Below are 13096 nucleotides of genomic sequence, written 5' to 3'. Positions count from 1 at the left end.
CACGCACGCACGCACGCACACGCACACACACACACACACACACACACACACAGACACTCAGTCTCTCACACGTACACTCTTACACACACACACACACATAATCTATGCACACACATACACACACTCACTGACACACACACACACTCACACTCTCTCTGAAACACACATGTTCACACACACACACACACACACACACACACACACACACACACACACACACACTTCCCTCCCATTTACAGTTAATACTAGTAATATGATGGTACATGGAGAAAAACATGGCTCAGTTGGTCTCTTTTGTCCTGTTCAGACTAGATTACTGCAATTCTACCTTAGCAGGCGTTTACCATCTTCCTCTCTTATTCATTCTGTGAACGCATTGGATTGAACTGTTGTAATATTTTATGTTTATATCTGGCTCGATGATGTAAGGCGCTTTGAGCAGCATTAGTACTGGATATCGCACCATAAAAAGTTATATATCATTATTAATTATTATTATTATGTAATACAATTTATATAGTGCCTTTCCATTTGCTGTACATTATAAAAATCTGACAAGTAAAACATGCTTTTAAACACTAAAATGAAAAATCAAACATTTATTATTTAATGATTTATAATCCTACACAAACACAAAACCAGACACTAAAGTATGTTTAGACATCCAAACATTTCAGTACACATCAGAATCATCATACATATCATACATCTCAGTACCTGAATAATGTGTATTTCATATTTATATCACAATACTTAAAATGATAGCACAGTTACATACTATACATCACAATGCAAAATGTCAGGAGAGGTAAAGTTTAAAAGTTAAACCCTAAATTTACAACCTCCTGGAAATTATTCTCCTGCTCCCACCCCCAACCGCGCGTGCGCGCACGCGCATGCACACACACAAACACACACACACACACACACACACACACACACACACACACACACACATTTCCTTTTTACGTATCCTAATTTTTTAGACTTGCAATTTTCATGCTCATTTGAATAGCCTAGATATTGTGACCCATTTTCAATCATTTTCTTTCTTTTTGTTGGGTTATTGCAGCTATGATACAGCTGTTTACAACCACAGTAGATTCTGCTCAAGTGGCATGCTAGATCAATGTGTGGCAATCAGAGAGGTACTCATTCCATTTATATACCATATAATAAACAAACATGTTGATCTTTTTCAACAATATCACTATGCCATTGTTTTCCTGTTCTGTGTTGTGGGTGATTTTACAAGGTTTTAAACTCATGACTGATTATGAGTGGACTGCATGATACAACATGTTGTTTATTAGGTCCCATAGAATTTAGGATACAAGAATAGGACATTATGATATATTACCCGACCAGGGAAATGTTTCAGATGTTGGGGGGCAGACTGCGGGTGGCACATCTGCGGGGTGTGCTGCAGATGGCATCAGCGCAGCAGTACAGAACAACACCTGTAGCTGCCATGGCAACCACAGCAGATGTCAAACCATTCCACTATCAAGACATTTTGGAATTAGAAAGCAAAGTTGATACCCCATGGAAGAAGCTGACAGGTATATTTTTTACATTGATATTCTCCTTTCAACTGACAGGTGTTTCACATTGATTTCTTCATGATAACGGATGATTGATGAATATACAGTTGGGTCTGCTGGTTATGGTGAATGGATGGGTTGATTGAGAGCTATTCTCAAAGCATTACATCACAATAGTGAGTTAAATACAGGATATTTGGCTAGCATGGATACTTTGAACTTATGCCTGTGATACAAGTTTGGCGGAATAAGACCCTGAACCAACATTTCTGGTTGTTATTTTCATTGCTTCTAAATTCTTCCTGCTCTCTTCTTCTCTCAGGGTCTGTGTCATTGAACTGCTTCTATAGGACAACACTTAGCTCAACAGAGACAGAAACCAGCATCTGGAGGAATGGTGTGATGTCACTGTGAGCACTGTGTAACAGTGCTGTCTGCCCGTTTATTGTTAAACCATCACTACCAGTACTTGCTGTATGACACTGTGCTGCCAATTGTTATTACATCTGTGTTGGAGAATGAGTTCTTGTGCAGGATTTCCAGCACACTTGTGTGTGTGTGCACACTCATATTGGTTCACACATGTATGCTCAAACACATGCACATGCATACACACACATGCAGGCACACACACACACATGTACAGATGCTCACATGCTCACACACACACACACACACACACACACACACACACATTTACATGTTAACACACACAAACTCATGCACATATGTACCCACTTAGTTCCAGTTGTTTTTATTAGTAATATTGTATTCTTGTGTCATACATAAATGTATTCTACGTAATGGTGAGATTTCTATGTATGTACGTATGATGCAGGAGACTATGTGTCGACGACAGAGGTGAAGGGCAAGAAGATATTGAATGTGGCACCAGAAGCCTTGACCTTGATTGCTGAAAATGCCATGGTGGATGTGGCTCATCTCTTGAGACCCGGACACCTCAAGGTAGGTCTGTCTCACTCTCTGTTTTGTCTGTATTTCTGTCTTTCTATCCATTATAGTTATACTTCATGTCTGATGCTGATTCTGTTTGTTGAACATGCCTTTGCCTAATCCACAAAGTGATACATCAGTCAGTGGGGACAATTTTCATTTTATTTCTGAATGTCAAAGGTAAGCTGAATTACATGAATAAAAAGTATTTGCCTAAAAAGTCTGTTGCTCCAAAATCTTTTTAAATCCTGCAATTCTGATCCAGTGTTCACCTGTGATCTGTTGCTCCAAAATCTATTTTCAATTTCTTCAATTCTGATCCAGTGTTCACCTGTGATCTGTTGCTCCAAAATCTGTTTTCAGTTTCTGCAGTTCTGATCCAGTGTTCACCTGTGATCAGGGTTTGAGAGCCTGTTTTAGCCTGGTGTTGTGTCCCAGGGAAAGACACTCTGTTTTTACTTTTCCTCACTCCAGTCTGGTGTGAATTGGTACCTGACATCAGTTCGGAAAGGTTAAGATGGTGGAAGGAGAGAACTGGCCCTTGCCTGCCCATGCCGAGCCCCAGACACTGTGGAAACGAATTCACTGCCATGATGGTGGTAAAAGGCTAGGCTTTTACCTTGAACCTTAACCTTTAAATAACATGTGTGATCTCACTGGCTGTGTTGGTGACAGCAACTGGCCAAGATACTGGAGGACCCGCAGGCCTCCAGCAACGACCGCTTTGTGGCTCTGGAGCTGCTCAAGAACGCTAACGTGGCTGCCGGCATGGTGCTGCCTGGATGTCAGGACACCGGCACTGCTATTTGTATGGGTACGTCTGTACTTTACCTTGTGTACGCACTGGCATTGCCTGTTTTATATGGGTACATCTGTACTTTACCTTGTGTAACTCACTGGAACTGCTCTTAACGATGGTATGTGTGTACTCCTTGTGCACTGACCATTTCAGATGTATTTTGTTCTGTTTTAATTTTCTGTGTTTTCTTCTGAACTAGTAAAACTGTTGGTAGTTTTGGGTGGTAATTTTGCTATATTATGTTTATCAATGTGTTTATGTCTACACTTTGCCTTGTTTTCATACTGCATTTATTGGTCTGTGATGTGCTCTTGTATGTAAGAGGAGAATGAGGTAACCTATAGACATTGTCAGTACTAATATTTATTGGCACAAAGAGTGGCAAAGACAGACTTTGTTTTTCAGTCAATTATCTTAGTATTGACTGGATTGATAGTGGTTGACAGACATTGATGTCAGCAGGAAATTGTGCTGTGGGAAAAAAAAGGAGGGGATGATATTGATAGACATTGTTATCTGGGGGTTGTGTTGGCAAAAATGGGAATGACATTTTGGACAGGTTTGGGGCTGAAGGTTTCAGGTATGAGGAAAAGGCATTAAAAAAAAAAATCCTTGACATGGATTTGTTGGGAACGAGGATATTTGAGTGAAAGGAAGAAGAATAAAGATGCTTACAAAGAAAATGATGCATGAGATGAACTGGGATGTTGGCAATGAATTCAAAATTTCAGAGAAGAGTGAGATTTGAGAAATGTCAGTGAGACCAACAAAAATGCAGTCTGTTAAAAGTGGGTCATATCTGTGAGCAGGTAAGAAGGGCCAATACGTGTGGACGCAGGGGAAAGATGCTGAAGCAATTTCTCGAGGAATCTACAACACCTACACTAAGAGAAACCTCCGTTACTCCCAGGTCAGTGTCTTCTACTTCTTCCTTTTTTAATTTTTTTTTTCTTCTATTTTTTTAATGTGACAACACAAGTTTATCCCTTAGTGTGTTTACTTCAGTTCAGTCATCTGTCAGAAGTCAAATTATAATTTTCAGGGGTTACATTGAATGAGAAACAACTGCTGTTTTACAACAAGCCCACTATCATATAAAAAACAACAAAATAAAGAAAAAGAAAATAGATTTGTAAAGATAATGTACGAAAATAAATTAGTTTTAGTCAGCGTATGTGTATGTTTCCACAGCAATCATGAACATTAGTATATCTCTGCAGTTAAAGTATTTAAGGAATCCAATATTGCAGGATGATGTTGATAAGGCCTTTGCAGTCACCCATTTTATTGAGATGGGATGCCGAGAATGAGAGGAGGAATATCGGCCAGCTGGTCCTTAAAGTCCTGCAGCATTTTGAGCCTTTGGTCTTTGGTTGGCAATGACCGTTGATGTTCCTGCTGAAGTATTTTGATCATGTGGTTTGGTCCCAGCATAGTTTTGATTCCATCCTTTGTTCACAGGCAGATGTTGCTGATGTGTTGCAGGTGGCACCATTGGACATGTACCAAGAGGTGAACACCAAAACCAACCTGCCGGCCCAGATCGAGATCTATGCCACGGACAGCAACCAATACGACTTTCTCTTCCTTGCCAAGGGTGGGGGCTCTGCCAACAAGACCTTCCTCTTCCAGCAGACCAAGGCTCTGCTCAACCCCGAGAAACTCCTCGCCTTCGTCAATGAGAAAATTAAGGTGTGTGTGTGCGTGGGTGTTTGTTGCTGTGTATGTATGTGTTTGTGCATGTGCACACTTGGGCATGTGCATGTGCGAGTGTTGTGTGTGGTGTCCTGAATAATTCTCCTCCTTCATCAATGAGAAAATTACAGTTGTGTGAGTGGGAAGGGGGTGGGAGGGAGGAGGATGTACATAGTGTCACACAGCCTGAAAAACCAACCTCCTTCATCCACAAGAAAATTAAGGCTGGATGTGTGTGTAGTATCACATCCTGAAAAACATCTTTCTTGCATCAGTAAGAAAATGATGATGGAAAAAAAGGTAAAAAGTTCTTTAACAGTTATTAATTAGAAAATGAAGGTGGTATGGTGGGCGTGTGAAATAAAGAACCAAATGGGTCGTATAATGATATATCCTTGGTGTTTGTTGGCTTGACAATGACTCAAGCTGTAGTGGTTTTTTTGTTTTGCCACTGAAAGGATGATAATGGAACTTTGTGTGCTTTGTCTGTGAGAAAATGGTGACATCATTGTGAGCTGATATGGCATATAAAAAAAATCATTTACCTGTAGAGAAAATGGAGAATATTTTCTCTGCGCTTTGTCAGATATGCTTTGTCAGGAAATGGTGAACTTACCGTGAATCTCCGCTAGTGAGAAATCACCAGTCTGTGGAGACCAAAGTGCTCTGTTGACCACTCTTGTGTGTGTGTCTGTGTTGTCAGACGCTGGGTACGGCCGCCTGTCCCCCCTATCACCTAGCCGTGGTCATTGGGGGAACATCCGCAGAGTTCAACCTCAAAACAGTCAAGCTGGCTTCTTGTCGCTACCTGGATGGCTTGCCAGACAAAGGTCAGGTTATGTCACTGATGGGGCACTCATCAACACACACACACACACACACACACACACACACACACACACACACACACACACATCCACACATATGACACACACACACACCACACACACACACTTACCTTAAAAAGGTGACTTGATGTACAGGTGGGACACACGCACACACACACGCACACACACACACACACACACACACACACACACACACACACACATGACAGGGGTGACATGAAGTTGTGATGGGAACACACATACACCTGACAAAGATGACAGGTACTGATGAGGCACACACACACACACACACACACACACACACACACAACAAAGATGACACGTACTGATGAGGCACACACACACACGCACACACACACAGACACACACACACACACACACACACACATGCACACACATTCGCACACACACACACACACACACATGACAAAGGTGACATGTACTGATGAGGCACACACACACTTGACAAAGGTGATAAGATGTACTGATGGGGAACACACACACACACACACACACACACACACACACACACACACACACTCACTCTCACACACACACACACACACAGACACACACACACAAACACACACACCTGACGAAGGTGAAATGATGATAAATCTGACAAAGGTGAAGTGATGCATTCACAGGGAACAGCAGACGTACACCCAAAGCACTGAAGACACAAACTGCTGTGCCGTTCAGCCCAAGGTGACTACAGTAGACACAGGACACACAGAAGCACTGAATTAGCATCAGCTGTTGTGTGTGTAATATCAATTTTTGTGTATGTAATTTCAGTTGTATTGTATCAATCTTTTTGTCACAACAGATTTCTCTGTGTGAAATTCGGGCTGCTCTCCCCCCCAGGGAGATCACGTCACTACACTGAGGACACCACCTTTAAAAATAAAAAAAATTAAAAAATTCTGCCAGCAAGTTTATTTGTTTTCCTGTCAAAGTGGATTTTTCTACTGAAATTTGCCAGGGACAACCCTGTTGCTGCTGTAGGTTCTTTTACATGCGTAAGTGATTGCTGCACATGGGTCCTCGGTTTATCATCTCATCCGAATGACTAGCTTCCAGACCACTACTCAAGGTCTTGGAAGGGGGAGAAAAAATACTGGCGACCGTGGGATTCGAACCAGTGCACTCAGATTCTCTCGCTTCTAAGGCGGACGCGCTACCACTAGGCCAACACTCCAATGTTGCGTTTGTAACATCACCTGTTTGGTGTCAGCTGTTAAGTTAGTAATATCAGTTTTTGTGCATGTGTTGTCAGTCGTTCTGTATGTAACATCACCTGTGGCTTGTCAGCTGTTGTGTGTGTAGTATTTGTTTTTTTGTGTATGATGTCAGCTGTTGCTTATCTATTGCATTTGTAATGTCAGCTTGTGCGTGTGTGACGTGTATAACATCAGCATTTTCGTGTGTTATTTTGCAGTGACATAATACATGCACTGACTCCTTCACTTCACGGATGGACAGTATATGTGCATGTGTGTGTGTGTGTGCCTCTGTGTGTGTTTCGCTGTGTTTGTGTGCATGTGTGTCTGTGTACCTGTGCAGGCAACGAGCATGGGCGAGGGTTCAGGGACCGTGCACTGGAGGAGGAGATCCACAAGCTGACCCAGAGCATGGGCATTGGGGCCCAGTTCGGGGGCCGCTACTTCTGCCATGACGTGCGGGTCATTCGCCTGCCGCGTCACGGTGCCTCCTGCCCTGTCGGCATTGGCGTGTCCTGCTCTGCTGATAGGCAGGTGTGTGCATGTGTGTGTGTTGGGGTGCTGGGGTGGATGTGCGGGGGAGCGATTGTGTGTGAGTGTGTAGGCAGGTTTTTGTGTGTGTGTGTGTGTGTGATTGTGTGTTTATATGCATGTGGGCATTTGTGTATAGGTTTGTACATGTGTGTCTGTGTGTATCTCCATCTGCTGTGCTTGTGGGGATACACATGTGAGTTTCCATGTTATGGAGTGATGTTGACCAAAAGTTGGGTGAGACTGAGCCACATCAAGATTTACAGTTGACAGCATGATGATGATAATGTAAACACCCCCCTCCTTTCCCCCCTTGTTTCAGATCCTGGGCCAGATCCATGAAGATAAAGTGTGTATGGATATAATGTGTGTCAACAGATCCTGGGCCAGATCCATGAAGATAAAGTGTGTATGGATATAATGTGTGTCAACAGATCCTGGGCCAGATCCATGAAGATAAAGTGTGTATGGATATAATGTGTGTCAATAGATCCTGGGCCAGATCCATGAAGATAAAGTGTGTATGGATATAATGTGTGTCAACAGATCCTGGGCCAGATCCGCGAGGACGGCGTGTTCCTGGAAAAGCTGGAGACCAACCCGGCCAAGTACCTGCCCGAGGTGGATACCAAGGACCTCGGTGGGGAGGTGGTCAAGGTGGACATGAACCAGCCCATGGGGGACATGCTGCGCCAGCTGTCACAGCACCCCATCAAGACGCGCCTCAGCCTCACCGGAACCCTGGTGGTGGCCCGCGACATCGCGCACGCCAAGCTGAAGGAGAGGCTGGATGCCGGGGAAGGCCTGCCACAGTACATGAAGGACCACCCTGTGTACTACGCCGGACCTGCCAAAACCCCTGAGGTAATCGTTTACCCTTTTGTTAGTTTGGTTATGTTTTTTTTTGGGGGGGGGGGTTTGCCTTGTGTGTGGTTACACTGCCCTCTCGGTGTACTGTATTGCTTTCATCTCACTCTGTGTACTATGCCAGACCCACCAAATACCAGGTTTTTATTCAGCTTCAGGGGGGGCCTTTATTCAGGCATATTCTTCTATGCTATCCTTTTAAGAGGTCTTGAGTTTAAGAGGGTTTTGCCCCCCTACCTCCATTAGAGGCATTGCCTGATGTTTGTATGTTTGTAGTGTATTATGTGGCCTACAGGGCTATGTATTATGTGTGTTGTGTACAGAGTTACAATGTATTTGGCACACGTCTGTGTGTGTATTGTAAACAGGGCTCTGTATATATATGTGGCCTGCAGGGCTCTGTGTTTATAGTATACAGTACTAAATGAATGTGGCCTACAGGGATATGCCAGCGGGTCATTTGGGCCGACTACAGCAGGCCGGATGGATTCCTATGTGGACCAGTTCCAGGCAGCAGGGGGCAGCATGGTCATGCTGGCCAAGGGGAACAGGAGTAAACAGGTCAGCCTTTCTCACTGCGTCTGCATGTCTATTCCTTCTCAGTTGACTGTTTCTTTAATGAGAAATATTTCATATTAAAATATAAAAGGTTGAAGAAAGTGTGTGTGCATGAGCATGCACATCCATGTGTATGTGTGTGTATTTATTTGGTGGTGGTGTTTTTTTGTTTTTTTTTAGTACCATCTTAGCTCAACACAAAGCAGTCATAACAAAGAACCTACCAGGCTCCTAATTATACCCAAATTATACCCTGAACCACCTGAAATATAATCCTGTTCTCAGCCATCTAAAACGAACTGGCAGAATCTGTAGCCATGGTAACTGAGCTGGGTAAAATGAATTCAGTTCCTCAAAAATCTAAATTATCTGTACATGGGGTATATCACAGCCACAGGTTCAGGATATTTTATCATAGTTCTGAGAGTGTCCAGTCTAAGACTGAATATCTGCAAAGCTACTAACCTGTTCGAATGAAAATGAGAAATCCTTTCAGGGAGTGGGTGCAGCCGAGATTACTAGTAATGGTCAGCATTTTTCATATTCAAACAAGCAAACTCTTCTTCTGAAAAGAAAACACATGGCACGTTACAAACCTGAAGCATTTTTCTGACCAAACTTGTAAGCTATTTTTCACCGTCCCTCTTTAGGATTTTGGGCATATTTTACGCAACAAACATCTCCATATTCTGGAAACCTTGCACTGCAGATTTCTTTGGTTTTTTTTTCCCATTACTCTATTTTTTTTCTCCCCTTTGTATCTTTTGTTCTGTCAGTCTTTTACTCTCTGCTTTCTGGACCACTGTCCTGGGTGGTTTTTAACAGGCTTACACTATTTTTATTGGTTTCTGAACTTGACCGAGATGCGATTTTACTTTTTGACCATTTATGATGTTCCGCATACACCTTCACCGTAAAGTAGATATGTTTTGTATTGGTTGTCGGGCTTGATGATGGAGTAGGATGTTAAGAGTCCTGCCTCACAAAACCCTGTCCATGTGCTCCAGGTGACGTCTGCCTGCAAAAAGTACGGGGGGTTTTACCTGGGTTCCATCGGGGGACCAGCTGCCATCCTGGCCCAGAACTGCATCAAGAAGGTGGAGGTGTTGGAGTACCCTGAATTTGGTCAGTGTGGGGAAAGTGGGTCAGGTCTTTGTGCCACAGGAATTAGGTCAGTGATGTGGGGGAAGTGGGACAGTCTTTGAGGCACAGGAACTAGGTCAGTGATATGGGGGACGTAGGTCAGTGTTTGGGGCACAGAAATTAGGTCAGTATGGGGAAGTGGGTCAGCGTTTGGGGTGCAGGAATTAGGTCAATGTGGGGGAAGTGGGTCAGTCTTTGGGGTACCAAAACTAGGTCAGTGTTGTAAAAGCTTATCAATCTTTGGGGCACAAGCATTGGGTCAGTGTAGGGTAAGTGGCTCAGTCTTTAGGGCACAGATATAGGTATGTTTTTTGGGGAAGCGGGTCAGTCATTAGGGGCACAGGAAATAGGAAAATGTGGGGGAAGTATGTCAGGCTTTGGGGCACATGAATTAGGTCAGTGTGGGGGGAAGCAGGTCAATCTCCGGAACACAAAAATTAGGTCAGTTTGGGGATTAGTAATCAGTTCTGTCTTCCTGTCACAGGAGTAGTAAAGTTTAGGTCAGCCATTGGGAAGGGGGAAACCAAATTGGGTCAGTCCTAGAAGATACAGATAGAAATATGGACACTTACATTTTTGCAGAATGTAGAAATTTGTCTTTGGACTGGCTAAGCATATATCAACAGAGCCATTGCATGAAAGAATACATTCATAAAATATTACTTTTGATTTCTGTTGATATAAATAGTTCACTCATAATACTGCATACACAGTTTGACTCCACACTGATGCTCCTTGAAAATCTGCATGAATCAAAAATTATCATTCAAATATAATGCTGAATCTTACAAAGTAATATGTACTGATTAAATATAATATGTAATAATTGCACTTACACTCACCCTTTCTCTTGCTCTCTGTTTATCATGTTACTTGCCTTGTATCGACTCTGGGTTGTTGTGTGTGTGTGTGTCTCTCTGTGTGTACAGGCATGGAGGCCATCTGGAGAGTGGAGGTGGAGGACTTCCCAGCATTCATTGTGGTGGACGACAAAGGCAACGATTTCTTCAAGGAATGGCAGGTGGAGTAAATGGAGATGGAATGACGGACAGAGCCATGTGTGTGAAGACAGACAGGACTCACAGCTCTACCTGCTGTCAGTGTGGGCCCTAGGGTTTTGCCCTGACACGTAACTTCACACAATTCCGCCAGCTTTTCTCCCCCCCTCTTGTCAGTACTGTACTGTCACCTGTGTCGTCGCTACTTTTGTCAGCACTTTCATGAACTGTTATCAAGCTGTGGTTGTCTTGTCTCTGTTCCGGTGGTTGCATCATCTGTGTCAATTTACCATGATCTGTACCTTGAGACTGTAGCCATGATGTCTGTGTTCCCATGACTGTGCCACCAAACTGGTCCATCTTTCTTGGTCACAGGAACAGGGTTGTTTGTATGACAGCAGCCTGATGGTTTGACTCCAGTTCAGAGAGTACTGTAGTAGGTTTAAAGAGTAAAGAAGAGAGAGTGATCTGTGATGTGAACTCTGTGCTGGGAGATAGAAAACAATAGTTTAGAGACAAGGTCTCCGGCAGCGAAGGCGGTATAGTGAAAAATGTGAGAGGTATGCTGAGTTGAGAAGCGAGATGTTGGGGTAGGGTAGTGAGGTTGACAGGTGAGAACCTTCTAATCAGTGGAAAAAAAAAACAGGTGGGAGGATACATGACAGCAAACTGATATAAAGCACACCAAAAACTGTCATTTACAAGGGACAAACGGACTTAAGCGAAAGCTTCAGTTCACAGAGAAGACAATGGCAGCAATATCAAGAAGGAACTTCAGACAGGTTTAGAACTGACAATGCAATGTGATATTAAGGGGTCAAGAAGGGATCAGGGTTATAAATGATATCACTGATAGACTTTAGAGCAATCATGCCATTGGTAGAAATGTTCCCAGTTCCAAGGGATTTGAGAATTCATTCAACTTGAGACCGTGAAAATACCGGAACTGTGGACAGGTAGAAATCATAAGAAGCAACTACCACCACTTCCTAGACCAGGGTCAAGTAACAGTGTAGGAGAATCTTTATATATATAAAAAAGTTAATTGGTGAAAATACTGTGTGTTTGTTTGTGTGTGTGTGTGTGTGTGTGTGTGGAGGGACTTATTCTTTAATGGGGACTCTATCAGTCTATGTGAAGCAACAGATATTGATATAAAACATGGTGAGTCCCATACTGAACAGGATAAAAGCATAATGTAAAAATGATTTTATCATTATCATAAAGTAAACAAACAATTCAACAAGGGGCATACATTGTGGCATTATGTCATACAGTGGTGTACGGAAGGACTGGAGTTGAGGTCTGGATGTGTTGGGTATGATGATGATGACAAGGCTAGCTGCTGTCTGGACCGAGTTAAAGTGAAACACTGACAACCACTTTGTTTTTCTTTAATTCAAGCTCAAGTTGAAAACTTAGAAATTGTGTTTGAATGTGATAAATGTGGTGTTGCTGATAATTGGTCACAAGAACCAAGTGCTTGATGCATAAGTCCTGTGTATTCATGTACATATATAATTGTTACAGATGGAGCAATGGAGACAGGTATAATGTGTTAAATTTGTCATGTTTGCATCCTGGCATGAGTGATATAGCGATGTTGCGATATATTACATTTTCTGTGTCAAACTGACATTTCAGCAGTGTTTGTCAGAAATATATGTAATGATAATATATAAAAAATTCCACCAGTAGACTTTTGGTTTTGTGTTACCACATGAAGTGCTGAGAACTGGACCAGTGTTGTATGTGATGGTGTGTGTGTGTTGGTATGTATGTGTGTGTGTGTGTGTGGGGATGAGACTGTGTGTGTGATGGTGTGTATATATGTGTGTGTGTGTGTTGGTGTGTATGTATGTGTGTGTGGGGGGTGAGACAGTGTGTGTGTGATGGTGTGTATATGTGTGTGTGTGTGTGTGTGAATAGGTTAATG

At 42.8% G+C, this 13096-nt stretch overlaps 1 protein-coding gene across 1 annotated transcript in view; it reads left to right on the top strand.

Annotated features, from left to right (window-relative positions):
* The window catches only part of LOC143287702 (fumarate hydratase class I, aerobic-like), a 13166-nt gene extending 309 nt beyond the window's left edge, over positions 1-12857 (top strand). The window contains exons 2-12 of the mRNA XM_076595916.1: positions 1382-1562; positions 2383-2510; positions 3174-3312; positions 4107-4207; positions 4783-4989; positions 5696-5822; positions 7407-7597; positions 8141-8458; positions 8903-9022; positions 10027-10144; positions 11092-12857. Coding sequence (XP_076452031.1) covers positions 1382-1562; positions 2383-2510; positions 3174-3312; positions 4107-4207; positions 4783-4989; positions 5696-5822; positions 7407-7597; positions 8141-8458; positions 8903-9022; positions 10027-10144; positions 11092-11192 — 1731 coding nt within the window. The 3' untranslated portion in view covers positions 11193-12857. The remainder of the gene's footprint in view (positions 1-1381; positions 1563-2382; positions 2511-3173; positions 3313-4106; positions 4208-4782; positions 4990-5695; positions 5823-7406; positions 7598-8140; positions 8459-8902; positions 9023-10026; positions 10145-11091) is intronic.
* The last annotated feature ends 239 nt before the right edge of the window (positions 12858-13096 follow it).

The sequence above is a fragment of the Babylonia areolata genome, chromosome 11 (assembly GCF_041734735.1).
Source record: "Babylonia areolata isolate BAREFJ2019XMU chromosome 11, ASM4173473v1, whole genome shotgun sequence".
NCBI classification, from domain to species: domain Eukaryota; kingdom Metazoa; phylum Mollusca; class Gastropoda; order Neogastropoda; family Buccinidae; genus Babylonia; species Babylonia areolata.
This window is presented reverse-complemented; position numbering and strand designations above follow the sequence as displayed.